Source organism: Eucyclogobius newberryi, unplaced genomic scaffold (assembly GCF_026437365.1).
Source record: "Eucyclogobius newberryi isolate DKJ021-1_F unplaced genomic scaffold, fEucNew1.0.hap1 SCAF_10, whole genome shotgun sequence".
In the NCBI taxonomy this organism is placed as follows: Eukaryota; Metazoa; Chordata; class Actinopteri; order Gobiiformes; family Gobiidae; genus Eucyclogobius; species Eucyclogobius newberryi.
The window spans coordinates 6,221,997-6,246,462 of record NW_027315724.1 but is presented as its reverse complement, the minus strand read 5'-3'; the positions used below and the strand labels follow the sequence as shown (position 1 = coordinate 6,246,462).

Sequence of the window (24,466 nt, the reverse complement as noted above, 5' to 3'; positions counted from 1 at the left end):
GCCTTTTTTGGAGTTGAAACTGTAATAAGTCAGGCTTGGAAATAGTTCTGAACAAATCCTTCTTTCAAACAAAATCTTCCAAGACTGTAAAGTTTGGTGTGTGTAGGAGCTGATCCTTCTGTCTCTGTGGGAGCGAAATGCATTTGGAGAAAACAGACTTTAAACTTACAACGTCCCAGTGAAATCTATGTTTGAAGTGAATTCACTGAAAAATTAAAACACCTTTTAGAAGCAGATTTGGTTGTTTCCAGGTCAAAGTTCATATGTTAAGAGAGCTTCTAAATCGACATGTTTGTCCTTTCCTGTAAAGATACTAGAACGTAACTACGTAAATGCATCCTGTGGCTAAAATAGCTCTTGATTGAAACGGTTGTGAGACTCTGCTGGATTATAATCTGCTCTTGTACCTATAGTACTTCACTTAGAGGTACGTTTCCCGATGTATCCGTGTCACCGATTGTTGTACTGGCTAGTATGTAACCAACATGCTTTGTACTGATTGCACTACTTTCTCCCTTCAACCCAAGCGTCCAGGGAGAAACCGATCAAACCCCTTTTGTGCGCTCACATTTAGGCAAGACCCCCTTGGCGCGGCTCGGTTTGGCAGCGTCAGGTTCCACATTGTGCCCCGTTTGAAAGCTCCTCCTGGGCCTAGGTCTTGGACGGGCTCGGCGTTGTATCGGCCAGTGGAATGCACACTATTGTTTTCCCCCTCATCTCCCTGCAACTTGGCAACGTCGCCGGCCCCCTTCTATCGCGGTCCCTTTCTCTCTTCCTCTCTGTACCCCCTAAACACCAGTGCGGGACCGTGACGGGGGAGACGGCCCGCTGAATAACCACAATGTCCTGCTCCACTGGCCCAGTAAACAGCCGAACGGGACGGGACTCGGGACTAGCGGCACTTCGGTCGCAGGGGACAAAAAACGGGACGTAGGTTTGAACGTGTGCGTTTTTGTTTCAGATTTTCTTGTGGGAGCAGAACCTGGAGCAGTTTCACATGGACTTGTTCAGGTTTCGGTGTTACCTGGCCAGTCTGCAGGGAGGAGAGCTGCCCAACCCCAAGCGCCTCCTGGCCTTCGCGTCCCGGCCCACCAAGCTGGCGATGGGCCGCCTGGGGATCTTCTCAGTGTCTTCCTTCCACGCTCTGGTGAATATGACAAACACACCTGCAGCTCCGGGCTCATGGAGAGTGAGTCATTGTTTACATGACGACCGTTTGACACGTTCCCCTGCAGAGCGCCGTGCTCCCTGCAGAGCGCCGTGCTCCCGCTCACTTGTAGGGTAACGCTTTCAAATAAGGTTCCTTTGTAATCTATTTATAAGGTGTTAATAAGCACTAGTTAGGCAGCAGTTATTTTATTACTTGGTTTACGGATTTTTAAATGAAATATATTGAACAGGCGGGCGAAATATAAATATAATTTCAAAAGATTTTTTCTTCTGGGTTTTCCCAAAATGCACCACGGGGGGGTGCCAAACAGTAGATTTTGCGTGTTTTGCATTGGCATTGGAATTGACGCTTCTAAGTGTGCAGCCTTAGTCACGGCAAAACGCGCTGGAGAAAATGTGGTAAACGGGTTTAAAATGTGTATTTGCGATATAAAGGAGTTGCTCTGCCGGGGCCGCCCAGGGACCTGCTCCGTCACAGACTCCAGCAGGATTTTGATGAAAAATTACTTCACGCGCTCTTATCTTTTGACTTAATACCGCCTTTTCTATTTCATTTGAAGCTATTTTGCGTTGTTGGCGGTACTTTAGAAAAAAAAAATGATTATAATTTATTTTATTTATATCGTAGAAATCAATAATCTAAGTGTGGCGGATCCGTAAACCAAGTAATAAAATAACTGTGGCCTTATATGTTTATGAGCTCTTGTAGATGGCTTATAAGACCTTTTTATAAATGTGTCTTATTAAACCATGTTAAAATAAGTTTAATAAGCAGCTTATTCATTCTCTTATAAAAGGCTTTTACTAGCATTGATCACTTGTTTATAAGTGCCTCTAACAAACAAATAGTGCTCATTAACACCTTATTTTAAAGCGTTAAAATTTTCTTTTTTGAGTTTGATTTTAGAATAATTTTGAATTTGGTGAGTTAATTGCATTTTTAAAAATATGGCAACATTTTAATCTTTTTCACTCATTTTATAACTACCCCAGTATTTGTTGTTTGGGCCAAAATAAATTTAATTAATTAGGTACCCTCCCAAGTGGCCATTGAAAGCATTGTAAAAAGCAACATAAAGTTGAATATCAGTTGTATTCCTCAGCTTACAATGGTCAGAATAAATGAATAAATACATCTGTGAAGGTGGTTTTAGATGTGTAAAATGCATCACTCCCTGTTTCCAGGGACAAAAAATCTGGTCAAATCCAGTTTGTTTATTTGCCAAACACCAAATGCAGTTCTGTCCGTCCCTGTCCGACACATGTGCTTTACAATTCATTCATTTATTTATTAACCTTTAGTGAACCAGTTTAAAAATCCCATTGAGATGGAAAACCTCCTTTTCATGTGTGACCTGGGCCAAAGTGAAGCACACCAACATTTACACCATGAGGCATAAATTAAGCTTTGTGGAATAATAAAATAAGTGGAATAATAAAATAATAAGTGGAATAATAAAAGCACTTTGACAATATGCAGTATAATTACAAATGTGTTTATTAATAAATTTGAGATGTTTTATATCCTTCTCATTGGTCCACACCAGAGCTGGCGCGGTCTTTAAAGGATACTTAAAAATGTTGGCATTAAATCATGAATAATAAATCTTTTCTTCTCATGCCACTAGGGGTCCCTCTACCACAGGGGAGTCCAAACTTTTTTCACCAAGGGCCGCATTTTGAAACTTATACAGGCAGAGGGCCACAAACAACTTGACAATGTTGAATTTGTTGAATGACAAAGTGAATCATTCAAAATTTTGCTTTTGATGTAATTGCGATGAGCCTCCACATTTATATTAGGTTGGTATAACATTATGCCTTAATTTTCACAATTTCACAGTAAAAAGTACTACTTTTTGTTGTTTGGGCCGACATAGCAGGAAGCCGGAGGGCCAACAAAAATTGGTCTGAGGGCCGGATTTGACCCCCGGGCCCTAGTTTGGACATGCCTGCTCTACCACAAGTTCATGAACTCTGTCCCGCCCCAATAATCAAATAATTTAGCAAAATATGTGATATTTTTGATCCATTGTTGACTCTGTTCCCTCAGAAACATCCAGTTGTATTTAGTTTCATTCACATTTGTTTGATTAATCCTGTTTAGTAAGTCCTCACCCTCTGAGCCTCGATAAACATTCCATTCTCAATTTTCCAGGTCGGTGACATCATAGTATAAGCTCAGAGATCTTTTTTTGCCGTTTCTAAGTCCATAAATCATCGCCACATTTGTTCAGAGCATTTCTTCTGTTCATTACAACCTGCATGGTAATTCCCTCTGTTGCCTGTAGAGAGAGCTCTAACTCAATTACTGACATGGGAAACGCCTGACTGACGTAAAGTAATGTGTGCTTTTCTGAAACAATAACAATACAAATAATGCATACATTTTCTTTTTAAATTCTTAAGAACCTGCTCTCTCCGTAACCCATAGCAACCAGGGCCAACATTACCCCACATTGACCCTTGGCAGCACACACTTGCGCAGCTGTGTGCATTTGAGACCGGGAGAACAATCGATTTTCCCAAATGAAAGCGCGCAGTGTCAGAGCAGGTTTTCCGAGACGTCCTGTTGTTCTGGATCCCAGGCGTGCGTGCGACGGCGGGGCCCTTGTTCACGGGCCCTTGTTTTAGAGGCCTCCCACAGCTCACATTGAGCCCGGTCCTAAAAAAAGAGTAAGAAAATCACCGGTAGAACAGGAACACATTTGATTTTTGGACTGGTCTTGTGGACTATTGATGTCCGGTGTGGCCGCTCCGCCGACGCACAGGCAGGCGGTGGGCGGTCGAGCGGCTGTCGGCGAGAGGAGGGGGGGGAGGAGGACATGGAACGCTTTTTATTTTTGGAATGGGCCAGATAAGAGTTATGCAAGGAAGAGGAAAGGAAATGATGCTCTAGTAATGTTTTTCTTAATGTTAGAAAGCACATATTACCAGTAAATCCTTGGGCAATCCACCTCAGACGCCCTCTAATGAGTTATGGACGAGATTTTAAAAATAATCTGGTTTTCTGTTGAACAAAGGAAGGATTCAAACGGAAAAAATAATGTTTTTAAATGTATTTTTCTGTTTGATTTGACATGTAAACCTGCAGTATTCCACAGCGGCTTCAAAAATAACAATGTCTGTGTGAGCGAGGCATAATTGCAACACTAAAACCACTATTGCATTATTTATGAAGATGATTTACAATGTTTTTTTACACTCGACTTGTTCTATGGGAGGCTTGTTGTCGCTTGTAAGTAAATATTTAATTTATAATAAGATATTGTTGCTTTATGATGCATGAAAAGTAGTCCAAGCCAAGCTCAATCAAATAATAAATACGGGAATAATAAAGTGGAATAGTCTTGATGAATTGACTACTAAAATTGAAGCTGAGGGTTTTTGTTGTCTGGGCTGCACAGACTCTTAAACACGACAAAAGAGGTTTTATTACAAAGACAAAGGCGTTATTAAATCAAACTGCAAAAAAGATGATCAGACATTTGTGGAAATAATAGTTTGACTAGAGGACTATAATTAACTATATAATGAAACAATAATTAGACTAGTCGACTACTACAGGACTACTACTTTAAGCCTCGTACAGACCGCGACGGCCGAATCGCGCCCGACGCAGAAGTTGATCGCATGTACATTTGAAAGACAAACGCATCAGACGGGCGTTCTCGACGCCCCGGACTCATGTTCGTAAAATACACTCAGCATCAGAGTCGTCCTGCACATGCTCAGTGGACGAGTTGTGCTGTGTTGCTTTTCTCGTGGTGTAAATGGAGTTTAATGTTGGACCATGGCTTTGGTTTATTAACTTTACAAAGTCCAAAAGTGGAGGTGATGGGCTCCGGGGCCCGTCTGGGACCTGCATATACTTCAGAGCTGAGCAGAGTTTAGTCAATATCATTATTTGCTCCCAGAGCTGCGTTTTATGGATTTTTTTTTTTTTGTCTTGTGGGGTTTGTTTTGGGTCTTTTTCCGGGTCGTGCGTAGCACGTCATCTCTGATTGGCTCCTGCGGCGCATCTGCCGCAGAAAGCTGAACAAAGCTGAGCATGTCGCTTTGGGCGCCAAAGCTCCGAGAGCCTACGAAAACGCACCAATCGCGCCGTGGTTGACTTTGAATGTAAACTGGACGCTTCGGCCGCCGCAGCCTTAAAGCTGCTGTGTTCTTCCAGGTTACGGCCCTACTTTAGCCTATGTTTCCCTGTGTCTAAGCGCATGGATCTATCATAATATAGTTCCCTCAGTGTACAGGACAAAATTAATACTGAGAAAGACTGTTCGAGCTGACTCAGAAGAGACTGAAATCCATGGAGATGAGAGATGCGATGCGTCGCGCTAATAAACAAACGCACTTGTAGAAGTGAGGCTGATGTGTGCATCCGTACGGGGAAGTGTGCATCCGCACTTCCGCTTGAGTTCCCAAATTGGCGAAAAATCGTACATTACGCCTTTAAATGTGCTGTGTTCTTCCAGGTTATGGCCCTACTTTAGCCTTAAATGTGCTGTGTTCTTCCAGGTTATGGCCCTACTTTAGCCTTAAATGTGCTGTGTTCTTCCAGGTTATGGCCCTACTTTAGCCTTAAATGTGCTGTGTTCTTCCAGGTTATGGCCCTACTTTAGCCTTAAATGTGCTGTGTTCTTCCAGGTTGCCGCTCGCACAGAAAGCGGAGTGCGGCGCCGGACCCAGGCCATGTCGCGCTCATGTAGCAAACGCAAAAGCAGGTTCTCCTCCCTGTGGGGCCTGGACACTACCTCAAAGAAGAAAACAAAAGCCCACCCCACCATCAACCAGGTACACACTGCAGATAATGTGTTTGTGATCACAGCCAGACACTTAACAGGGACTAGAACAGGACCAGGAAGTGTGACCACACCCTTAAATAAAGACGCAAGCTGCTTAGCAAAAAGCTGAATAATCCAATTAGTTTTCTTCACTAATGTGAAATAAACCATGTGTGATTAACATTGCATACATTGTCATATAAACGGCCAGATAAAAAAGAACTTAACATGTAGTTTGTCTTTTTGGACAATAGTTTGGACTGAAATGAATTATTATTATATTATTATTTTGTTATGATTATATTATTACCTAAAATGATCACAATTATTGACTAACCGAATAACCTTGACATGCCTAATTGCCCTTATACAACAGCAGTTGTATAAGGGCACTTGGGCACTCTCTGGTGGTACAATTGTGTATTACAAGTATAACAATTAGACAAGGCAAATGAAATGCACCAGTTAATTGGGTAAAATGTTGCAAAGCTGGTTTCCTTTCTGCGTGTTACTAGTGTTACTAAGTGATGCCTAATGCTTGTGTGGTTAACCGTGCCCTTACTCACTGTCTGGTTGGGTTTTCATTGCATAAAGATTGGGGATATTCTTTCTGCAAAATAATATTGAAATTGATCTTTTGAAGGTTTGTAAAATTGTATTACTATTAACTACTAGTAACTATTTCACCTTTTAATAACTAAAATCTGCCAAGAGTTATAATATATAGCATAATATGTCTGGCCTTTAGTGTTTTCCTTTAATTTTACAGTTTTTTTGAGATACTTGAACCTTAACCAAGACCGTTTCAGACACAGAGGATTTGAATATTGTTAATATCTCCACATCCATCCAGTAAAACCGATCGTGTGTTTCCCCCTGCAGGTCTTTGCTGATGGCGAGGAAACGGCAAAAACCCCTGGAGATGATGTTTATATGGAACATACCAAACAACATTCTGTAAGAAAACCAGTTCTTCAACAAATAGAAGATGCATTACAAAACAAGCCATTTGATTTGATTTCACACATATATTTACTTTCAGAGAAGTGAGGAGGGCACACTGAAGAGTCTTCCACGTCCCAGCACGGAGAGCGACATGTGGGTACCCGACCACCTCACTCCCTCCTGGGTGTGTCTGCCCAACGACCAGCCTGTGCTAACCACCATCCAGCCTGGGGACTCAGCACTGTGTGTGCTGGAGAATATATGCAAGGTAACGCTGCATTACTGCTGAAAGATGAGGAATAACGTTGCATAATTGGAATAATCCAATTATGCAACGTACGGAAGCTTAATTTTAATACTGTGAGCTCAGACACGGTCTGGAGATGCTTCGATACCAGTATCGATATCGGCGCAGATACTGGAAATGTGAATGCGGGTAGTGCTAGTCCAAAGCATCCACACTCGGGACATAAAACATGTAACTCTGGTTCTATGAATCCCGGATAACCACCACATGGATCCGTCACTCGGAAGATTCTATGAGAACAGAGCAATGGATGATGGGGGAATATACTATTATTTATACTATAAACTGCGCCTGTGCAGAGGGAACATTCAGTGCGTGTGCGGTGTGTGGGGTGTGTGGGGTGTGTGTGGTGTGTGTGTTAAACATACATTTCAACTACATTTGACAACTACTTGTCAAATGTATTGCATAAACAGGCCTCCTTTCTCTAAACAAGCAAAACAATTGTTTAATATGCACAAACAAATATATCGATAAAGGAACCCACGATATTGATACCGTATCACCAAATGAAATGTCTTGATACCTCAATATATTGGATCAGCCCTGATGCGTACCACCACTACTGGTAGTTCCATCTTCTTGTATGTATATGATGTCACTTTTAATTGTTACTCTAATGTCACGCAGGCCCATCACCTCGATAACACCAAACACTATTTGCGTCTCAAGTTCCTCATTGAAAGTCAAGTGCAATTCTACATCCCCAAACCGGAGGAGGACGTGTGCGACCTCGTAAGTGCCTCAACATTTTACAAAGCAAACTAAACAACAATTTGAACAATAGCCTTCTGATCACGGCGCCAACACAGTACAATACCTTATTATTAATTTATAGTACTGTATTTTATCTCTAGAAATAATCCTGTTTCCTGTGGTGGCTGAGATGGATTGATTCCCGGAGTGCTGTAGTAATAATAATGTTATCTGGTGTATTTTTATCGTCTTCACAAGTTCTGAAATAGTGAAAATGAACGGGTTGCCTCCTGGCTGTCATGCAACACCCACTGCAGTGAATCCAGCCTGTGATTATTAGTTGAGTGCTTTATATAATGACTTCCTTTTGTTCTCTACAGCTTTACAAAGAAATCGAGATCTGCTCCAAAATAACCAAAGTCATCCAGTTTGACAGAGACGAGTCCTGTATGATCGGATATGGTAAGTGACCCTGTGAACGGGGAAAAGGTTCAGCTTAATTGATCTACATTTTATAGGTTTTGTTTACTATACTATGAATCATACAATGTATTCATATAAATTCAATTTGTATGTTTTTTTATTTTTATATTTTTAATTTAATGTTTCATGTGGCCAAAATTGCACATATTTGGGACCATGTTTTTCTATTTAATATGTTAGCAAAACTAATACTGAACATTTGGCGTAAAACTTCAAATGTTGCTTTTTATAAAACTGAAATAAATCAGGCTGAGAATTAAATAAATTAAATAATGCACAATGTCCCATATAAATGTGGATTCAAGAAATGATAAAACATCTTGAACAGTGTGGAAGCTTTAAAGTTGAGAGGTGTAAACTGACCAAAAAACTCAGCATTGAAGTGTTTTGCCTGGAGTTTCTCGTTTTTACATTTTTTTCACAACTTTTCCTAAAGGTGGAATGGACGATTTTTTTCAGCAAATTTTGTATCATATTTCCTCGTGGCGTGGATAAATCATTTGTCCTGCCACGTATCAATCATAAAACGCACCTACCGCTCACCTGCAGCCCCACGTTTCCACGTGTCTAAGCGCATGGATCTATCATAATATAGTTCCCTCAGTGTACGGGACAAAATGAAGACGGAGAAAGACAGTTCGAGCTGACGCAGAAGTGGACAGAAATCTACGGGAGACGAGCGATGCGATGCGCTCCGTTGCACTAATAAACAAACGCACGTGTGTGTTGTATCAGTCCACACGGGGGAGTGCGCATGCGCACTTCCACCTGCGTTCTCAAATTGTCGAAAAATCGTCCATTGCACCTTTTAAGTTATTCGTCTTCAATTGCAATTGTTTTTCTCTGTTATTCCATACTACTGTACAGGTCTTGTCCTGGTTCAGGTTCTGTGGTCTAGTCCCGGTTCAGGTTCTATGTTCTTGTCCCGGTTCAGGTTCTGTGTTCTAGTCCCGGTTCAGGTTCTATGGTCTTGTCCCGGTTCAGGTTCTATGTTCTTGTCCCGGTTCAGGTTCTATGGTCTTGTCCCGGTTCAGGTTCTATGGTCTTGTCCCGGTTCAGGCTCTGTGGTCTAGTCTCGGTTCAGGTTCTATGGTCTTGTCCCGGTTCAGGTTCTATGTTCTTGCCCTGGTTCAGGTTCTGTGGTCTAGTCCCGGTTCAGGTTCTATGGTCTTGTCCCGGTTCAGGTTCTATGGTCTTGTCCCGGTTCAGGCTCTGTGGTCTAGTCCCGGTTCAGGTTCTGTGGTCTTGTCCCGGTTCAGGTTCTTTGGTCTAGTCCCGGTTCAGGTTCTATGGTCTTGTCCTGGTTCAAGATGTTGTTTAAACCTGATGTCTTGGTTCAGGACCAGGTCTAGTTCTAGATCTGCTCTGAACTTGTCCTGCCTTTATGTGACAGAGCAATATTGTTTTTTTTTTTTTTTTTATATACTTCAGTATTTCGGCCCCACTGGTCCTCTGCCAAATCTATCTTCATGGAGTAAAAAAATATGCATTAGTTTCTACACTAAGGATTAGGCTCGCTGCTCTGTACCAGATTGGAAACTACAATGATAATAAATAATATATTGTCATTTTCAACATGATTGTTACCATGTGGTCTAGTGCTGGTTCTGATAAAGATCAAGACATTGTAAAACTGTCCAGAAGGTCACATTTAATTCAATTTGTGTGAGTCAAAACATAATGAAACTTATCAGGAATATAAAAGTTGTTGTGGTATACAGTATATATACTAGTGCAGGGGTGGGCAATTATTTTCCTCCAGGACCATATTCGAATCCAGGCAAGTAGCGGAGGGCCGGCCACGATCATTTGTGTGAATTATTTTTCTTTCTTATTATTAAATATCAAATAAAATATCACTTTTCTGTCAAATAGGCTATTTAATCTATTATTTAATTATTTTCACATAATCTTTATTAAGGATACACGTGCAAACGGATGCCTAAGGACAAATATATATATATATATATATATATATATATATATATATATATATATATATATATATTTTTTTTTATTATTATTATTATTATTTTTTAATATTACTTGGCATGTTTGGCGGGCCGGATTATAAAGACAAACGGGCCCTATGTGGCCCGCGGGCCGTAGTTTGCCCACGCTTGTACTAGTACTTTTCAGTCAGTCAATATTTCCTCCTGCCCTCCATCTGGAATGTAGAAATTGAAGCTGAACACAACCTTCTGACCTGCGTGAAAAGCAGAGTAAACAGAAATATTGACTTGTGTATTTGTCTGTGTCACTTCGGCTCACTGCTGTTCTTGACCCGACGTCGTCAGTGTCCAGGCTTTCTTTAGCCGCTCTGTTCCAGGTCTTATGTAACGTCCTCTCCTCCTCCAGGTTTCTCCATCTCTGTGGTGGAGGAGGATGCAGTGCAGCAGCTCTACATCACCGACGTCAAGGCTGGAGGGCTTGCCTTCGCCAAAGGTCTGCACATCATCCACACGCCAGAAAGTCACACAAAACCTCACCTCACCCAATGATTGTGTTTCTGCTTGTTCGAGGTTGTTCTGAAATACTAGTTTTCTCACAGAATTCTCCAAAATGCACCAAACTCTTTAAAAAAAAAAAAAATGCGTGAAAGTAGTTGGAAACGTGAATAAATTACTTCATATCTGATAAACTTTTTATTATTACCGGTATTATTATTTTTTCATATGTATTAATTATATTGGAACCTTACTGGGCAAAAACAATGAGAGGTAAACAGAACTTCACAAAACTTAAAGGTGGTATGGACGATTTTTTCAAATTTTGTATCATATTTCCTCGTGGCGTGGATAAATCATTTGTCCTGCCACGTATCAATCATAAAACGCACCTACCGCTCACCTGCAGCCGCGTCAGGCTCGTCCCCACGTTTCCGCGTGCCTAAGCGCATGGATCTATCATAATATAGTTCCCTCAGTGTACGGGGCAAAATGAAGACGGAGAAAGACAGTTCGAGCTGACGCAGAAGTGGACAGAAATCTACGGGAGACGAGCGATGCGATGCGCTTCGTTGCGCTAATAAACAAACGCACGTGTGTGTTGTATCAGTCCACACGGGGGAGTGGCATGTGCACGGGGGAGTGGCATGAGCACGGGGGAGTGGCATGTGCACGGGGGAGTGGCATGAGCACGGGGGAGTGGCATGAGCACGGGGGAGTGGCATGAGCACGGGGGAGTGGCATGAGCACGGGGGAGTGGCATGAGCACGGGGGAGTGGCATGTGCCCGGGGGAGTGGCATGTGCACTTCCGCCTGCGTTCTCAAATCGCCGAAAAATCGTCCATACCGCCTTTAAAGTGCGTTTGACAGGTTAAACTACTCATTTCACATTTGATTTCACCAAAACATTTTCCAAATGTCTTTTTTTTTGTCTTTTATTTTCTTTTTTTCTGAAGTTTATATTTCACTTTCTGACTCAGTGGTAATTTTCACTTACCAAGCAACCATAATGTAAACAAAGCGCAAATCTTGTCTAATTTACATAATAGTTTTTGAGTTCATGAATAAATGCAAATGACAACTCCTTAATTTTGTCAAATTAATGTTTAAACTGTCAATTTAAAATAAAATGTCCCCTTGTTTATACGTTTTCCCTGCGTTTTGGATGACATGTTTCCTTTTTACTTTTCAAACTGCCACTTGACTGATATAATAAATATCTCCAAAAAAACACGTAATAATTCAAAAAACATGAAAACCTGTCATATGCACTAAAAGTCTTGAATCTAAATAAATCTCAAATATTAATGTTGGGGAGCCAATTTGTTCTCCGCCCTGAGAGAATCCTGTGAGAGCTGCACTTTTGGATAAAATGAGATCTCTGTTTGCATCTAACAAAGTATTTCCTCTCTTGTTAACCTGGAAGTAAGAGCCAAACGCAGTGCTCTGATTGGCTGTGCTCGGGTGGTCCACTCCCCTTTCACTTCACGGCTTTAAAAGCAGTTTTATGTAGTAGAATGTATGTAAATATTAACAATGTGGCAAAGGGTTTATGAGCGCCAGGAACAAGCTGAATAATACTTCTTACTTTTACCGGCATTGAAATAGTATAGTACAAAGGGTGCATCTGGGTGGCGGTGTGGATAACACATATGCCAGGCTCCATGTGCAGCCGGCCACAGTTTTTATTTATTTTCTGAATGTCCATCCCTCTCTCGCCTCCATTTCACGCTGCACTCTCCTGTCCAAAAACGCCTACGGGACAAAAAAACATAAAAATATAGATTTAAAAGCATCTTAATAAATATGAAATTTGACTTGGGGACGGATAAAGTGAGAATATAAAGCAGAAGTGTTCAAGGGCACGGAGTCTACAATGCATTACGATGATGGACAGGCTGAAAACGACACGCGCTGTTAAATATTTACACCTACAAACCGTGCAAGGTTGTGTTTGTGTAATGCCAGGCTGTATTGTACAGTCGCCTTGAACACGAGCGCATGGGAGGGGTCGTGTTTAGCATAAGTGAAGAGTTCAAGCTTTAAACTAAAATACATACCGGAACATAAAATACACAAGAATACTTATTAGATTGATTAGAACTGAATATCAGCACAATTCTTTATCAAAATCCCCACATTGAATACTAATAGCTTTCAATCTGTGTGAAATACTTTACTACTTTTTACTGTTCAAGTACATTTTTAAACAATTTCGTCCAAAACATTTACTATTTACTGCCCTAATGTCCCCTCGCTCTCTCTCATTATTATAACTATTAAAATAATTTATATTTCTGCAGTTTCTTGCCCACTCTTACAACACATAAGCTCTGTATACTTTCAAATGTAATGTGAGGTCTGCACAGTTAGTTAGTTATTACAATAATTAGGCTAAAATAGATTACTGTAATTGAATGGATTCATGACGCTAATAATAAGTCAATATTGGACATGTCCATCAAACTCCCCGGGAATATGTTTTCGCCCACCCGGCTCTTGAAAAAGAGTTGACAAAGTGCACACCTGAAAGTGTAGCTGGGTTTAGTTTGTTACATAAAGCTGCGTGGAGAACCAGGAGCAGAGATCATGTGGGAGATGACTCATCGCTTTTGAAGACATGTTCGGAGAGTTTTAAAAGAAATGGGATGTGTTCCATTTTATGTGTGAGGAAATCAGACCGAACGTTAAAGTTGTGTGTTGGATCATTTCAGGAGAAGTAAAGATATTTTCAGATATTTTCTTTATAAAGCAGAGAATATTCTTACATTTAGCTCATTATAAATCACAACATTGATCTTCAACGTAATAGTAGACTTGGGTCCATTGACGTCCTGTCAAGCAGACATTTGCATTTTATTTTAGTGACTTTTTTTAAACTCTGAGTCGAACAGCCAAGTAGAAGGATGTGGGGGAAGTGTAGGAGGCGGGTGACATTTTCTGAACACTCGAGCCTCAAATGCAGAACAAGACTTTTTCAAACATGAGGGAAAACGTTTAAAAGTTAATTTAGTATGTTTCCCCTTTTAAATTCTATTAAAAAATGTTATCAGTGATTTCTTGATTATTCCTTATTATTAGTATAAGTATTTGCCAGAGATGTGGACTTATAAACATAATAAAAGTAGTTAAAATGATAAATCTTTCCCATCAGGTCTGAATGCCGGAGACGAGATCCTGCAGCTGAACGAGAAGGACGCCCCCTGTCTGAACTTCTCTGACATGAAAGTAGCCTTCTCCCAGGCCTCCCTGTCTCTGACCGTCAGCACACTGCCCCCTGTAGACCGGAAGCAGCTCTGCTTCCTGCCCCCGCGGCGCTCTGGGGCTGAGGACGACCTCTACACCGACATCTTCTCCCAGAGCCAAGGTGAGCGAGGGGACACTGGTGTTCACACTCAAGTCGAGATCAGCAAATCAGATCAGCTCAGGTCATAAGCCAGAACATTCCCTTCAGAGGCGGGGTTAGGTGTTAGGGTAGTGCTCAGTTGCAGTTACTCACTTACATTTACATTACAGATTTGTGCGATATGAAGTAGTAATCAGCCTGCATAATTTAACTCCTGCTTAAATAGTACAGTGCCACAGTTGAGTCAAAGTTGTGGTTCCTCTTCTCACTGTGAGTACGTTCACAAGTGACAAAAGATTTACAGTAAGGCTGCCCCAAATAAATTGTCTGTTTGCTGTAACCCGAGCCAACATTTTTCAAGTGGGTCGGACGGTAGGCAAATTCTTATTTTTTTTACTTTGAAGGCAAAAAAAAGATCAAAATTTTGCCATTTTTTGACTCTGAGTGACCTCCAGGGGTCAGGCTTCAACAGTTTAGGGGTCAGATTTCAACAGTTTAGGGGTCAGGCTTCAACAGTCCAGGGGTCAGGCTTCATCAGTCCAGGGGTCAAGCTTCAACAGTCCAGGGGTCAGGTTTCAACAGTTTAGGTTTCAGGCTTCAACAGTCCAGGGGTCAGGCTTCATCAGTCCAGGGGTCAGGCTTCATCAGTCCAGGGGTCAGGCTTCAACAGTCCAGGGGTCAGGCTTCAACAGTCCAGGGGTCAGGCTTCAACAGTCCAGGGGTCAGGCGTCAACAGTCCAGGGGTCAGGCTTCAACAGTCCAGGGGTCAGGCTTCAACAGTCCAGGGTCAGGCCTCAACAGTCCAGGGGTCAGGCTTCAACAGTCCAGGGGTCAGGCTTCAACTGTCAATGACGGAGAACGTCTCGATCAAACCGAGCGGGAGACTAAATCTCACGATTTTAAGATATTTCAATCGACCTTTTGTACGCCGTTATCCTTTATTTTGGTAGCGAAGGCGAGCGGGGGGAACACGGGCGCCGCCATGTTTGTTGTGATGACGCTGCTGGGCGTGTTTCAATCCCAGAATGTAGTGGCGCCGACAGAGGCAAACCAACTTGTAAAAGGCAATACATCGACACTTCTGTGCGTTTTGTTTTGTTAAAGACTCATGTGGAGGACTGAATATGAAGTCGCGCATGTGTTGCGCAGTGCGTGATCAGTCCTTTGGGATGAAAGATAGAGTTACCAGCGTGATAAAAATATTCAACACGGCGGTTTAGGAAAGACCGGTCAGTGAGTGAGTGAGTGAATAATTGAAAAATAAAAGATTTTGACGTTTTTTCAACAAAATGCTGATATTTTTTTTCCAGTCGGCTAGTTTCACACCGGGTCGGTCGGGTTACGGCAAACAGACATATTATTTTGCTCAGCCTAACAATATAAAATTATTTGTGTTGCACTGCTCCATCATAATAATCTTTCATGACTTGTTTCTATAATTGTGGTATTGCCTTGCCCACCATCAAATAATAAATCTGATGTTTTTCACATATAGGCCGCACCTGTCTAAGCCGCAGGTGTCCCCATTGTAACGTGAGATATTTACTCAGAAAGATGGTACTGGGAGTGATACGCGGGTTGTTTTTTGACCCGTGGGTGATGTTGGGGCGGGCCAAGAAATTCCCATTTCATTGCGGGGCGGGTTAGCTGACTGTATCACAGGTCCGTGCTCTGCGTTTATCTTTGCGTTTAACCGCGTCTAAATTCAGTTCCTGATCAGACTCATTTCTCTGTGAATTTGAGTCTGATTGTAATAAAGTATTTTGATGGTTAACACACAGAGAACACGTCTGATCCCCACTGTCCCCTCTGTCCTGGATTTCTTTGTGTGAGCTGATTTACCTGTGTCTACCTTGCCCCACATCTGGCTCTCCTGCGCTTCCATCAAAGTCTTCTTCTTCAGTGTGTCTAATTCTTGCGCCCCTAGAGGCCGTTAGTCCGTAAAGATCGATAAATTGTTGTATAGGTCGCAGGGTACAAAGAGAGTAAACAAGATAGTCTTATAGTCTGAATTTTACGGCACTTTAACTTGCATAAAATTGACATATTAAAAAATCTTTATAATTTATTGTTACAGTAGAAATTGAAAGCAACTTTTCTACTTTTCTGCAGTAGGATGACCACACGCCAGAAAATATTAGTTAAGGTGCAAATGGGTGGAAAATTAACTGCATAATTTCTGTTGACTTGTGTTGATTGGATTGGATGGGTTTGTAATTGAAAGAAAACGTTCCTCCTGATTTCAGAGGATATCTTGGATGACGGCGTGGGCCTTTTCTTGGAAAGCTCTGGTGACAGTCTCGACGATGACTCTGAACTTTTCAGCGACTTTGACGAGTGCAGAAAGGTGAGTGGTTTATTTTAGGTATGAAAGTTATACCATGTGAAAATGAAGGCTAAATTGTTGCTTCTTTTGATCTTCTAGAATGAGAATGGTTGGTTAAACTACTTTAGTTTGTAATATGTAGTGTATTGCACATGTTGGACTTTTAGCTTAGTTAGTTTATTTAAACCCGGGGTAACTGAACAGGCACGTTTTGCGCTGGTTGACTTTCGGGACGATTGGGATGTCTGCACTGTGTTAAGTGAACCATTCAAGTGATCCGAAGCAGAACCTGAGAGAACACAGCCCAGGTGAAAACAAGATGGAAAAAAACAAGATAGAAACAGAAAATTATACTTTCACCAATTGATGACTTAATAAAATCACTAATAAAATCGCTAATAAAACCGCGGTATTTCCAGTGTTGAGTCCACACACTTAGCAAAACAAAGCTAGCACACGTTAGCATCAGCGAGAAGTTGGCATTCGCTTTGTTAAGACCAAAATATTATATTTCCAGAGCATAAGGCATGTAATTTTTGCCAAACTTGATATATTACATAAAAAAAGACACAATAGAAATAGTTTCCTGTTCATGCTAGCTTTAGCCACATCTCACAGCAACACAAATTTTTATAACAAACATATTTTGTGAATTGCTGAGATCAGCCTCATGATTAAAAAGTATAATTCAGGTACAATTTAGATTTTAACCAATAAAAACAAATTGGAGCATGATACTTTTTCAGACCCAATATAGCGATTCCACTACTCAATTCAACATCGTTTGTCATTATTTACAGCCGATCTTGATGCCCTGATACATGAAGCCGGCTGTCCATTGTGGCATTTGTGAGCACTCGATTTGTTGGCAGTGTCGGCCTTGTCCTTCACATCTCCCCCGCATGCAGCACTTAACAACAGTTTGCCTCGCACGCCATCTGCCACTGGGGCGTTTGAATGTTGTGCTCCGTACCTGTTTACATAATGCCACGCTTAACACATGAGCTTGGGTGTTAATAAGCGTCTAACCAGGTCTGCATGGCAACCAGCTGTTTAAATGGTCTTCAAAGATCCTGATAATCAAAGGGGGGCTGAATGTTTATGTAAGTGTTCAGTATGAAGAGGAGAGCGCCAAGAAATCAGGTGGAGATGCTGCAGGAGAGATGGCTCCTTGCTTCAACTTGTTTGATTGGAATAGAACAGGACTGCGCAAACCTTTTCTGGCGCGCCTCCCTTGGGAGATAAAAAATGTATCGACGCGCCTCCTCAGCCATGGGAAATTATAACGTATGATTATAAAACAATACAAATTGCAACTATATGATTGCCTATTAACCTGAAATAACAATAATAATTGTCATTCACAGACAAATAAATGAGCCTCTCTGAGTGCTCTCTCCTCTGTCTCTGCACAGGGCAGACAGGGCAGGTCAGCAGCACAGACAGGGCAGGTCAGCAGCACGGACAGGGCAGGTCAGCAGCACAGACAGGGCAGGTCAGCAGCGCGGACAGGGCAGGTCAGCAGCGCGGACAGGGCAAGTCAGCAGCGCGGACAGGGCAGGTCAGCAGCACGGACAGGGCAGGTCAGCAGCACGGACAGGGCAGGTCAGCAGCGCGGACAGGGCAAGTCAGCTGGGTTCACATTTTAAATGAAAAGCGCATGGGATCAAAGTGGAAAGGAAACAAATGCACACATACTCTTCTCATATTTATTATATCACCAAATGAGCATTCAGAAGCGGAGCCAGTTTAAAGGGCTAATTAGACTAGAAAAGGGGAGGGAGGAGACTAACATGAAGGGAACTAGGACAGAAGCGCAGACTTGTGTGAGGGGCACAGAGGCAGACGTGTGTGTGAGGGGCACAGAGGCAGACGTGTGTGTGAGGGGCACAGAAGCAGACGTGTGTGTGAGGGCCACAGAGGCAGACGTGTGTGAGGGCCACAGAGGCAGACGTGTGTGAGGGCCACAGAGGCAGACGTGTGTGAGGGCCACAGGCAGACGTGTGTGTGAGGGGCACAGAGGCAGACGTGTGTGTGAGGGCCACAGAGGCAGACGTGTGTGTGAGGGCCACAGAGGCAGACGTGTGTGTGAGGGCCACAGAGGCAGACGTGTGTGTGAGGGCCACAGAGGCAGACGTGTGTGTGAGGGCCACAGAGGCAGACGTGTGTGTGAGGGCCACAGAGGCAGACGTGTGTGTGAGGGGCACAGAGGCAGACCTGAGGGCCACAGAGGCAGACGTGTGTGTGAGGGGCACAGAGGCAGACCTGAGGGCCACAGAGGCAGACGTGTGTGTGAGGGGCACAGAGGCAGACGTGTGTGTGAGGGGCACAGAGGCAGACCTGAGGGCCACAGAGGCAGACGTGTGTGTGAGGGGCACAGAGGCAGACGTGTGAGGGGCACAGAGGCAGACGTGTGAGGGGCACAGAGGCAGACGTGTGAGGGGCACAGAGGCAGACGTGTGAGGGGCACAGAGGCAGACGTGTGAGGGGCACAGAGGCAGACGTGTGAGGGGCACAGAGGCAGACGTGTGAGGGGCACAGAGGCAGACGTGTGAGGGGCACAGAGGCAGACGTGTGTGAGGGGCACAGAGGCAGACGTGTGTGAGGGCCACAGAGGCAGACGTGTGTGAGGGCCACAGAGGCAGACGTGTGTGAGGGCCACAGAGGCAGACGTGTGTGAGGGCCACAGAGGCAGACGTGTGTGAGGGCCACAGAGGCAGACGTGTGTGAGGGCCACAGAGGCAGACGTGTGTGAGGGCCACAGAGGCAGACGTGTGTGAGGGCCACAGAGGCAGACGTGTGTGAGGGCCACAGAGGCAGACGTGTGTGAGGGCCACAGAGGCAGACGTGTGTGAGGGCCACAGAGGCAGACGTGTGTGAGGGCCACAGAGGCAGACGTGTGTGTGAGGGGCACAGAGGCAGACGTGTGTATGAGGGCCACAGAGGCAGACGTGTGTGTGAGGAGCAAAGAGGCAGACGTGTGTGTGAGGAGCACAGAGGCAGACGTGTGTGAGGGCCACAGAGGCAGACGTGTGTGTGTGTGTGTGAGGAGCACAGAGGCAGACGTGTGTGTGTGAGGAGCACAGAGGCAGACGTGTGTGTGTGAGGAGCACAGAGGCAGACGTGTGTGAGGGGCACAGAGGCAGACGTGTGTGAGGGCCACAGAGGCAGACGTGTGTGAGGGGCACTGAGGCAGACGTGTGTGTGAGGGGCACAGAGGCAGACGTGTGTGTGAGGGCCACAGAGGCAAACGTGTGTGAGGGCCACAGAGGCAGACGTGTGTGTGTGAGGAGCACAGAGGCAGACGTGTGTGAGGAGCACAGAGGCAGACGTGTGTGTGTGAGGAGCACAGAGGCAGACGTGTGTGTGAGGAGCACAGAGGCAGACGTGTGTGTGAGGAGCACAGAGGCAGACGTGTGTGTGTGAGGAGCACAGAGGCAGACGTGTGTGTGTGAGGAGCACAGAGGCAGACGTGTGTGAGGAGCACAGAGGCAGACGTGTGTGTGTGAGGGGCACAGAGGCAGACGTGTGTGTGTGAGGAGCACAGAGGCAGACGTGTGTGTGTGTGTGTGAGGAGCACAGAGGCAGACGTGTGTGTGTGAGGGGCACAGAGGCAGACGTGTGTGTGTGAGGAACACAGAGGCAGACGTGTGTGTGTGTGAGGAGCACAGAGGCAGACGTGTGTGTGTGAGGAGCACAGAGGCAGACGTGTGTGTGAGGGGCACAGAGGCAGACGTGTGTGTGAGGAGCACAGAGGCAGACGTGTGTGTGTGAGGAGCACAGAGGCAGACGTGTGTGTGTGTGAGGAGCACAGAGGCAGACGTGTGTATGAGGGCCACAGAGGCAGACGTGTGTGTGAGGAGCAAAGAGGCAGACGTGTGTGTGAGGAGCACAGAGGCAGACGTGTGTGAGGGCCACAGAGGCAGACGTGTGTGTGAGGAGCACAGAGGCAGACGTGTGTGTGTGAGGAGCACAGAGGCAGACGTGTGTGTGTGAGGAGCACAGAGGCAGACGTGTGTGTGTGAGGAGCACAGAGGCAGACGTGTGTGTGTGAGGGGCACAGAGGCAGACGTGTGTATGAGGGCCACAGAGGCAGACGTGTGTGTGAGGAGCAAAGAGGCAGACGTGTGTGTGAGGAGCACAGAGGCAGACGTGTGTGAGGGCCACAGAGGCAGACGTGTGTGTGTGTGTGAGGAGCACAGAGGCAGACGTGTGTGTGTGAGGAGCACAGAGGCAGACGTGTGTGTGTGAGGAGCACAGAGGCAGACGTGTGTGTGTGAGGAGCACAGAGGCAGACGTGTGTGAGGGCCACAGAGGCAGACGTGTGTGTGTGAGGGGCACAGAGGCAGACGTGTGTGAGGGCCACAGAGGCAGACGTGTGTGTGTGAGGAGCACAGAGGCAGACGTGTGTGAGGAGCACAGAGGCAGACGTGTGTGTGTGAGGAGCACAGAGGCAGACGTGTGTGTGAGGAGCACAGAGGCAGACGTGTGTGTGAGGAGCACAGAGGCAGACGTGTGTGTGTGAGGAGCACAGAGGCAGACGTGTGTGTGTGAGGAGCACAGAGGCAGACGTGTGTGAGGAGCACAGAGGCAGACGTGTGTGTGTGAGGGGCACAGAGGCAGACGTGTGTGTGTGAGGAGCACAGAGGCAGACGTGTGTGTGTGTGTGAGGAGCACAGAGGCAGACGTGTGTGTGTGAGGGGCACAGAGGCAGACGTGTGTGTGTGAGGAACACAGAGGCAGACGTGTGTGTGTGTGAGGAGCACAGAGGCAGACGTGTGTGTGTGAGGAGCACAGAGGCAGACGTGTGTGTGAGGGGCACAGAGGCAGACGTGTGTGTGAGGAGCACAGAGGCAGACGTGTGTGTGTGAGGAGCACAGAGGCAGACGTGTGTGTGTGTGAGGAGCACAGAGGCAGACGTGTGTATGAGGGCCACAGAGGCAGACGTGTGTGTGAGGAGCAAAGAGGCAGACGTGTGTGTGAGGAGCACAGAGGCAGACGTGTGTGAGGGCCACAGAGGCAGACGTGTGTGTGTGTGTGAGGAGCACAGAGGCAGACGTGTGTGTGTGAGGAGCACAGAGGCAGACGTGTGTGTGTGAGGAGCACAGAGGCAGACGTGTGTGTGTGAGGAGCACAGAGGCAGACGTGTGTGTGTGAGGGGCACAGAGGCAGACGTGTGTATGAGGGCCACAGAGGCAGACGTGTGTGTGAGGAGCAAAGAGGCAGACGTGTGTGTGAGGAGCACAGAGGCAGACGTGTGTGAGGGCCACAGAGGCAGACGTGTGTGTGTGTGTGAGGAGCACAGAGGCAGACGTGTGTGTGTGAGGAGCACAGAGGCAGACGTGTGTGTGTGAGGAGCACAGAGGCAGACGTGTGTGTGTGAGGAGCACAGAGGCAGACGTGTGTGAGGGCCACAGAGGCAGACGTGTGTGAGGGGCACTGAGGCAGACGTGTGTGTGAGGGGCACAGAGGCAGACGTGTGTGTGAGGGCCACAGAGGCAAACGTGTGTGAGGGCCACAGAGGCAGACGTGTGTGTGTGAGGAGCACAGAGGCAGACGTGTGTGAGGAGCACAGAGGCAGACGTGTGTGTGTGAGGAGCACAGAGGCAGACGTGTGTGTGAGGAGCACAGAGGCAGACGTGTGTGTGTGAGGAGCACAGAGGCAGACGTGTGTGAGGAGCACAGAGGCAGACGTGTGTGTGTGAGGGGCACAGAGGCAGACGTGTGTGTGTGAGGGGCACAGAGGCAGACGTGTGTGTGTGAGGGGCACAGAGGCAGACGTGTGTGTGTGAGGAGCACAGAGGCAGACGTGTGTGTGTGAGGAGCACAGAGGCAGACGTGTGTGTGTGTGAGGAGCACAGAGGCAGACGTGTGTGTGTGAGGGGCACAGAGGCAGACGTGTGTGTGTGAGGAACACAGAGGCAGACGTGTGTGTGTGTGTGAGGAGCACAGAGGCAGACGTGTGTGTGTGAGGAGCACAGAGGCAGACGTGTGTGTGAGGGGCACAGAGGCAGACGTGTGTGTGAGGAGCACAGAGGCAGACGTGTGTGTGTGAGGAGCACAGAGGCAGACGTGTGTGTGTGTGAGGAGCACAGAGGCAGACGTGTGTGTGTGAGGAGCACAGAGGCAGACGTGTGTGTGTGAGGAGCACAGAGGCAGACGTGTGTGTGAGGAGCACAGAGGCAGACGTGTGTGTGAGGGGCACAGAGGCAGACGTGTGAGGGCCACAGAGGCAGACGTGTGTGTGAGGGGCACAGAGGCAGACGTGTGAGGGCCACAGAGGCAGACGTGTGTGTGAGGGGCACAGAGGCAGACGTGTGTGTGAGGGGCACAGAGGCAGACGTGTGTGTGAGGGGCACAGAGGCAGACGTGTGTGTGAGGGGCACAGAGGCAGACGTGTGTGTGAGGGGCACAGAGGCAGACGTGTGTGTGAGGGGCACAGAGGCAGACGTGTGTGTGAGGGCCACAGAGGCCGGCTGACCCGCTGCTCTCTGGTATTAACAGATTCCGCTCGTGTTGACACTTGGAGAAACTCTGGAATAGAAGGTAAAAGTAGATTATTTTAATGCTGTAATTTAATGAAATGTCAGAAGCTGAATTCAGAAACCTCAACCTTCTACAAACAAATGGACAAACTTCTGCCGTCTTTCTGGGTCTTTCTGGGTCGTAAAAGTGGAGGTTTAAGTTTTTATTCATAACTTTATTACTGTAATGAACATATAAAAACTACCTTAAAGCATCATTTAATGTTTTAGCCAGAGGTCTCATCCAAATGAATGTGATTTATTCTGTCTAAAAGCTGTCGGTAAATGGCTGGTATTCTCTTTGCATTCCCGAGTTTTGCCTTTTTTCATAACGCTGCTGGGAATGTTTATAATGTTTACTGTTCTTTGAAGATTGAGTTCACCGTCATTTGGATTCATCACATTAGTTGGATTGTAATGCATTCTTCTTGTGTGTATCAAATCAAGTGTCCTTACTGGTAAATGTTGTAAAATTGAGAATTGATCAAGCCTTTAGTCTTTAAGCCTGAACTGTTGTAGCTTTAGCAGTAATTATTCTGTAGCTGTTTGTCCAATGACAAGGTCAACACTGAGGAGCTGTGCCCAATGTGATTAAACAACAGTAAATAAAGTCATGCTTTGTCCAAGGTCACTCTGATTGTTCACATTTAAGCTGATTATTTTGTCCATAAATCCCATTTAACTGATGTTAAAGGAGACATTCTGCTTTTTCCTGCTTCTTAGTATTGAACTATAACAATATAGTTAAAGTAGATCATAGTTTTGCATTTTGTTCATCGTAATCTGCAATATTGATCTACAACAAACAACATATTAGTATTATTTTGTCTTATGCCAACTGTTTTATTTTATTTTTATTTTTTCCCTCCATTCCCTATTAAGATATGAGAGGTTCTGTCTATAGGAGTTTTGTTTATACGAGTTTTTGTTTTATAAGACTTCTTTTGTTTTATAAGTGTTTTTTATCTGTTCTTTTCCTCTGTATCTACTTGCGTTGCAACACCAAAATTTCCCCACGCTTCTTCTGGGGCTTTTTCGTGGACGTCGTCAGCTCAGAAGTTACGACAGAACGTCTGTTTGCTTCCATATGTCCGATAATCCTCATATCCTGCCACTCTCTTTCTGCTGCTAATGAGTCGCTCCGTAGCTTGTACATGAGTTCTGGAGTGAGTTTCCCGCTACACGATTTGCTTGAGAGTAGAGAATTTTCTTTTCTTCTTGAGTAACATTAACAGTCAAAGTTACGGAGCGATAGCAGAAGGATCCATTTTTCAACTGATGTTACACAGCTCGTGTTGCTGCTTATCAAGTAGCCATGCGGCTGGCGGCTCAGCCCATTGGCTGACTACAATAGCGCAGCTGTTCATATGGAAATGCGGTCACACCACTCTGCACGTCCAGAGAGCGCCCGAAAACACCACATTTTAAACGGCTTTAT

The 24,466-nt window shown here is 45.2% G+C and overlaps 1 protein-coding gene across 2 annotated transcripts in view; it reads left to right on the top strand.

Moving 5' to 3' along the window:
* LOC140373684 (rho guanine nucleotide exchange factor TIAM1-like) overlaps positions 1-24,466 on the top strand; it is a 94,058-nt gene that overhangs the window by 49,396 nt on the left and 20,196 nt on the right. For both annotated transcript variants that reach the window (XM_072460310.1, XM_072460317.1), the window contains 9 exons: positions 962-1,147; positions 5,818-5,964; positions 6,837-6,911; positions 6,997-7,167; positions 7,837-7,941; positions 8,283-8,364; positions 10,744-10,830; positions 13,987-14,199; positions 16,425-16,525. In XM_072460310.1, the coding sequence (XP_072316411.1) occupies positions 962-1,147; positions 5,818-5,964; positions 6,837-6,911; positions 6,997-7,167; positions 7,837-7,941; positions 8,283-8,364; positions 10,744-10,830; positions 13,987-14,199; positions 16,425-16,525 (1,167 nt within the window). The remainder of the gene's footprint in view (positions 1-961; positions 1,148-5,817; positions 5,965-6,836; positions 6,912-6,996; positions 7,168-7,836; positions 7,942-8,282; positions 8,365-10,743; positions 10,831-13,986; positions 14,200-16,424; positions 16,526-24,466) is intronic.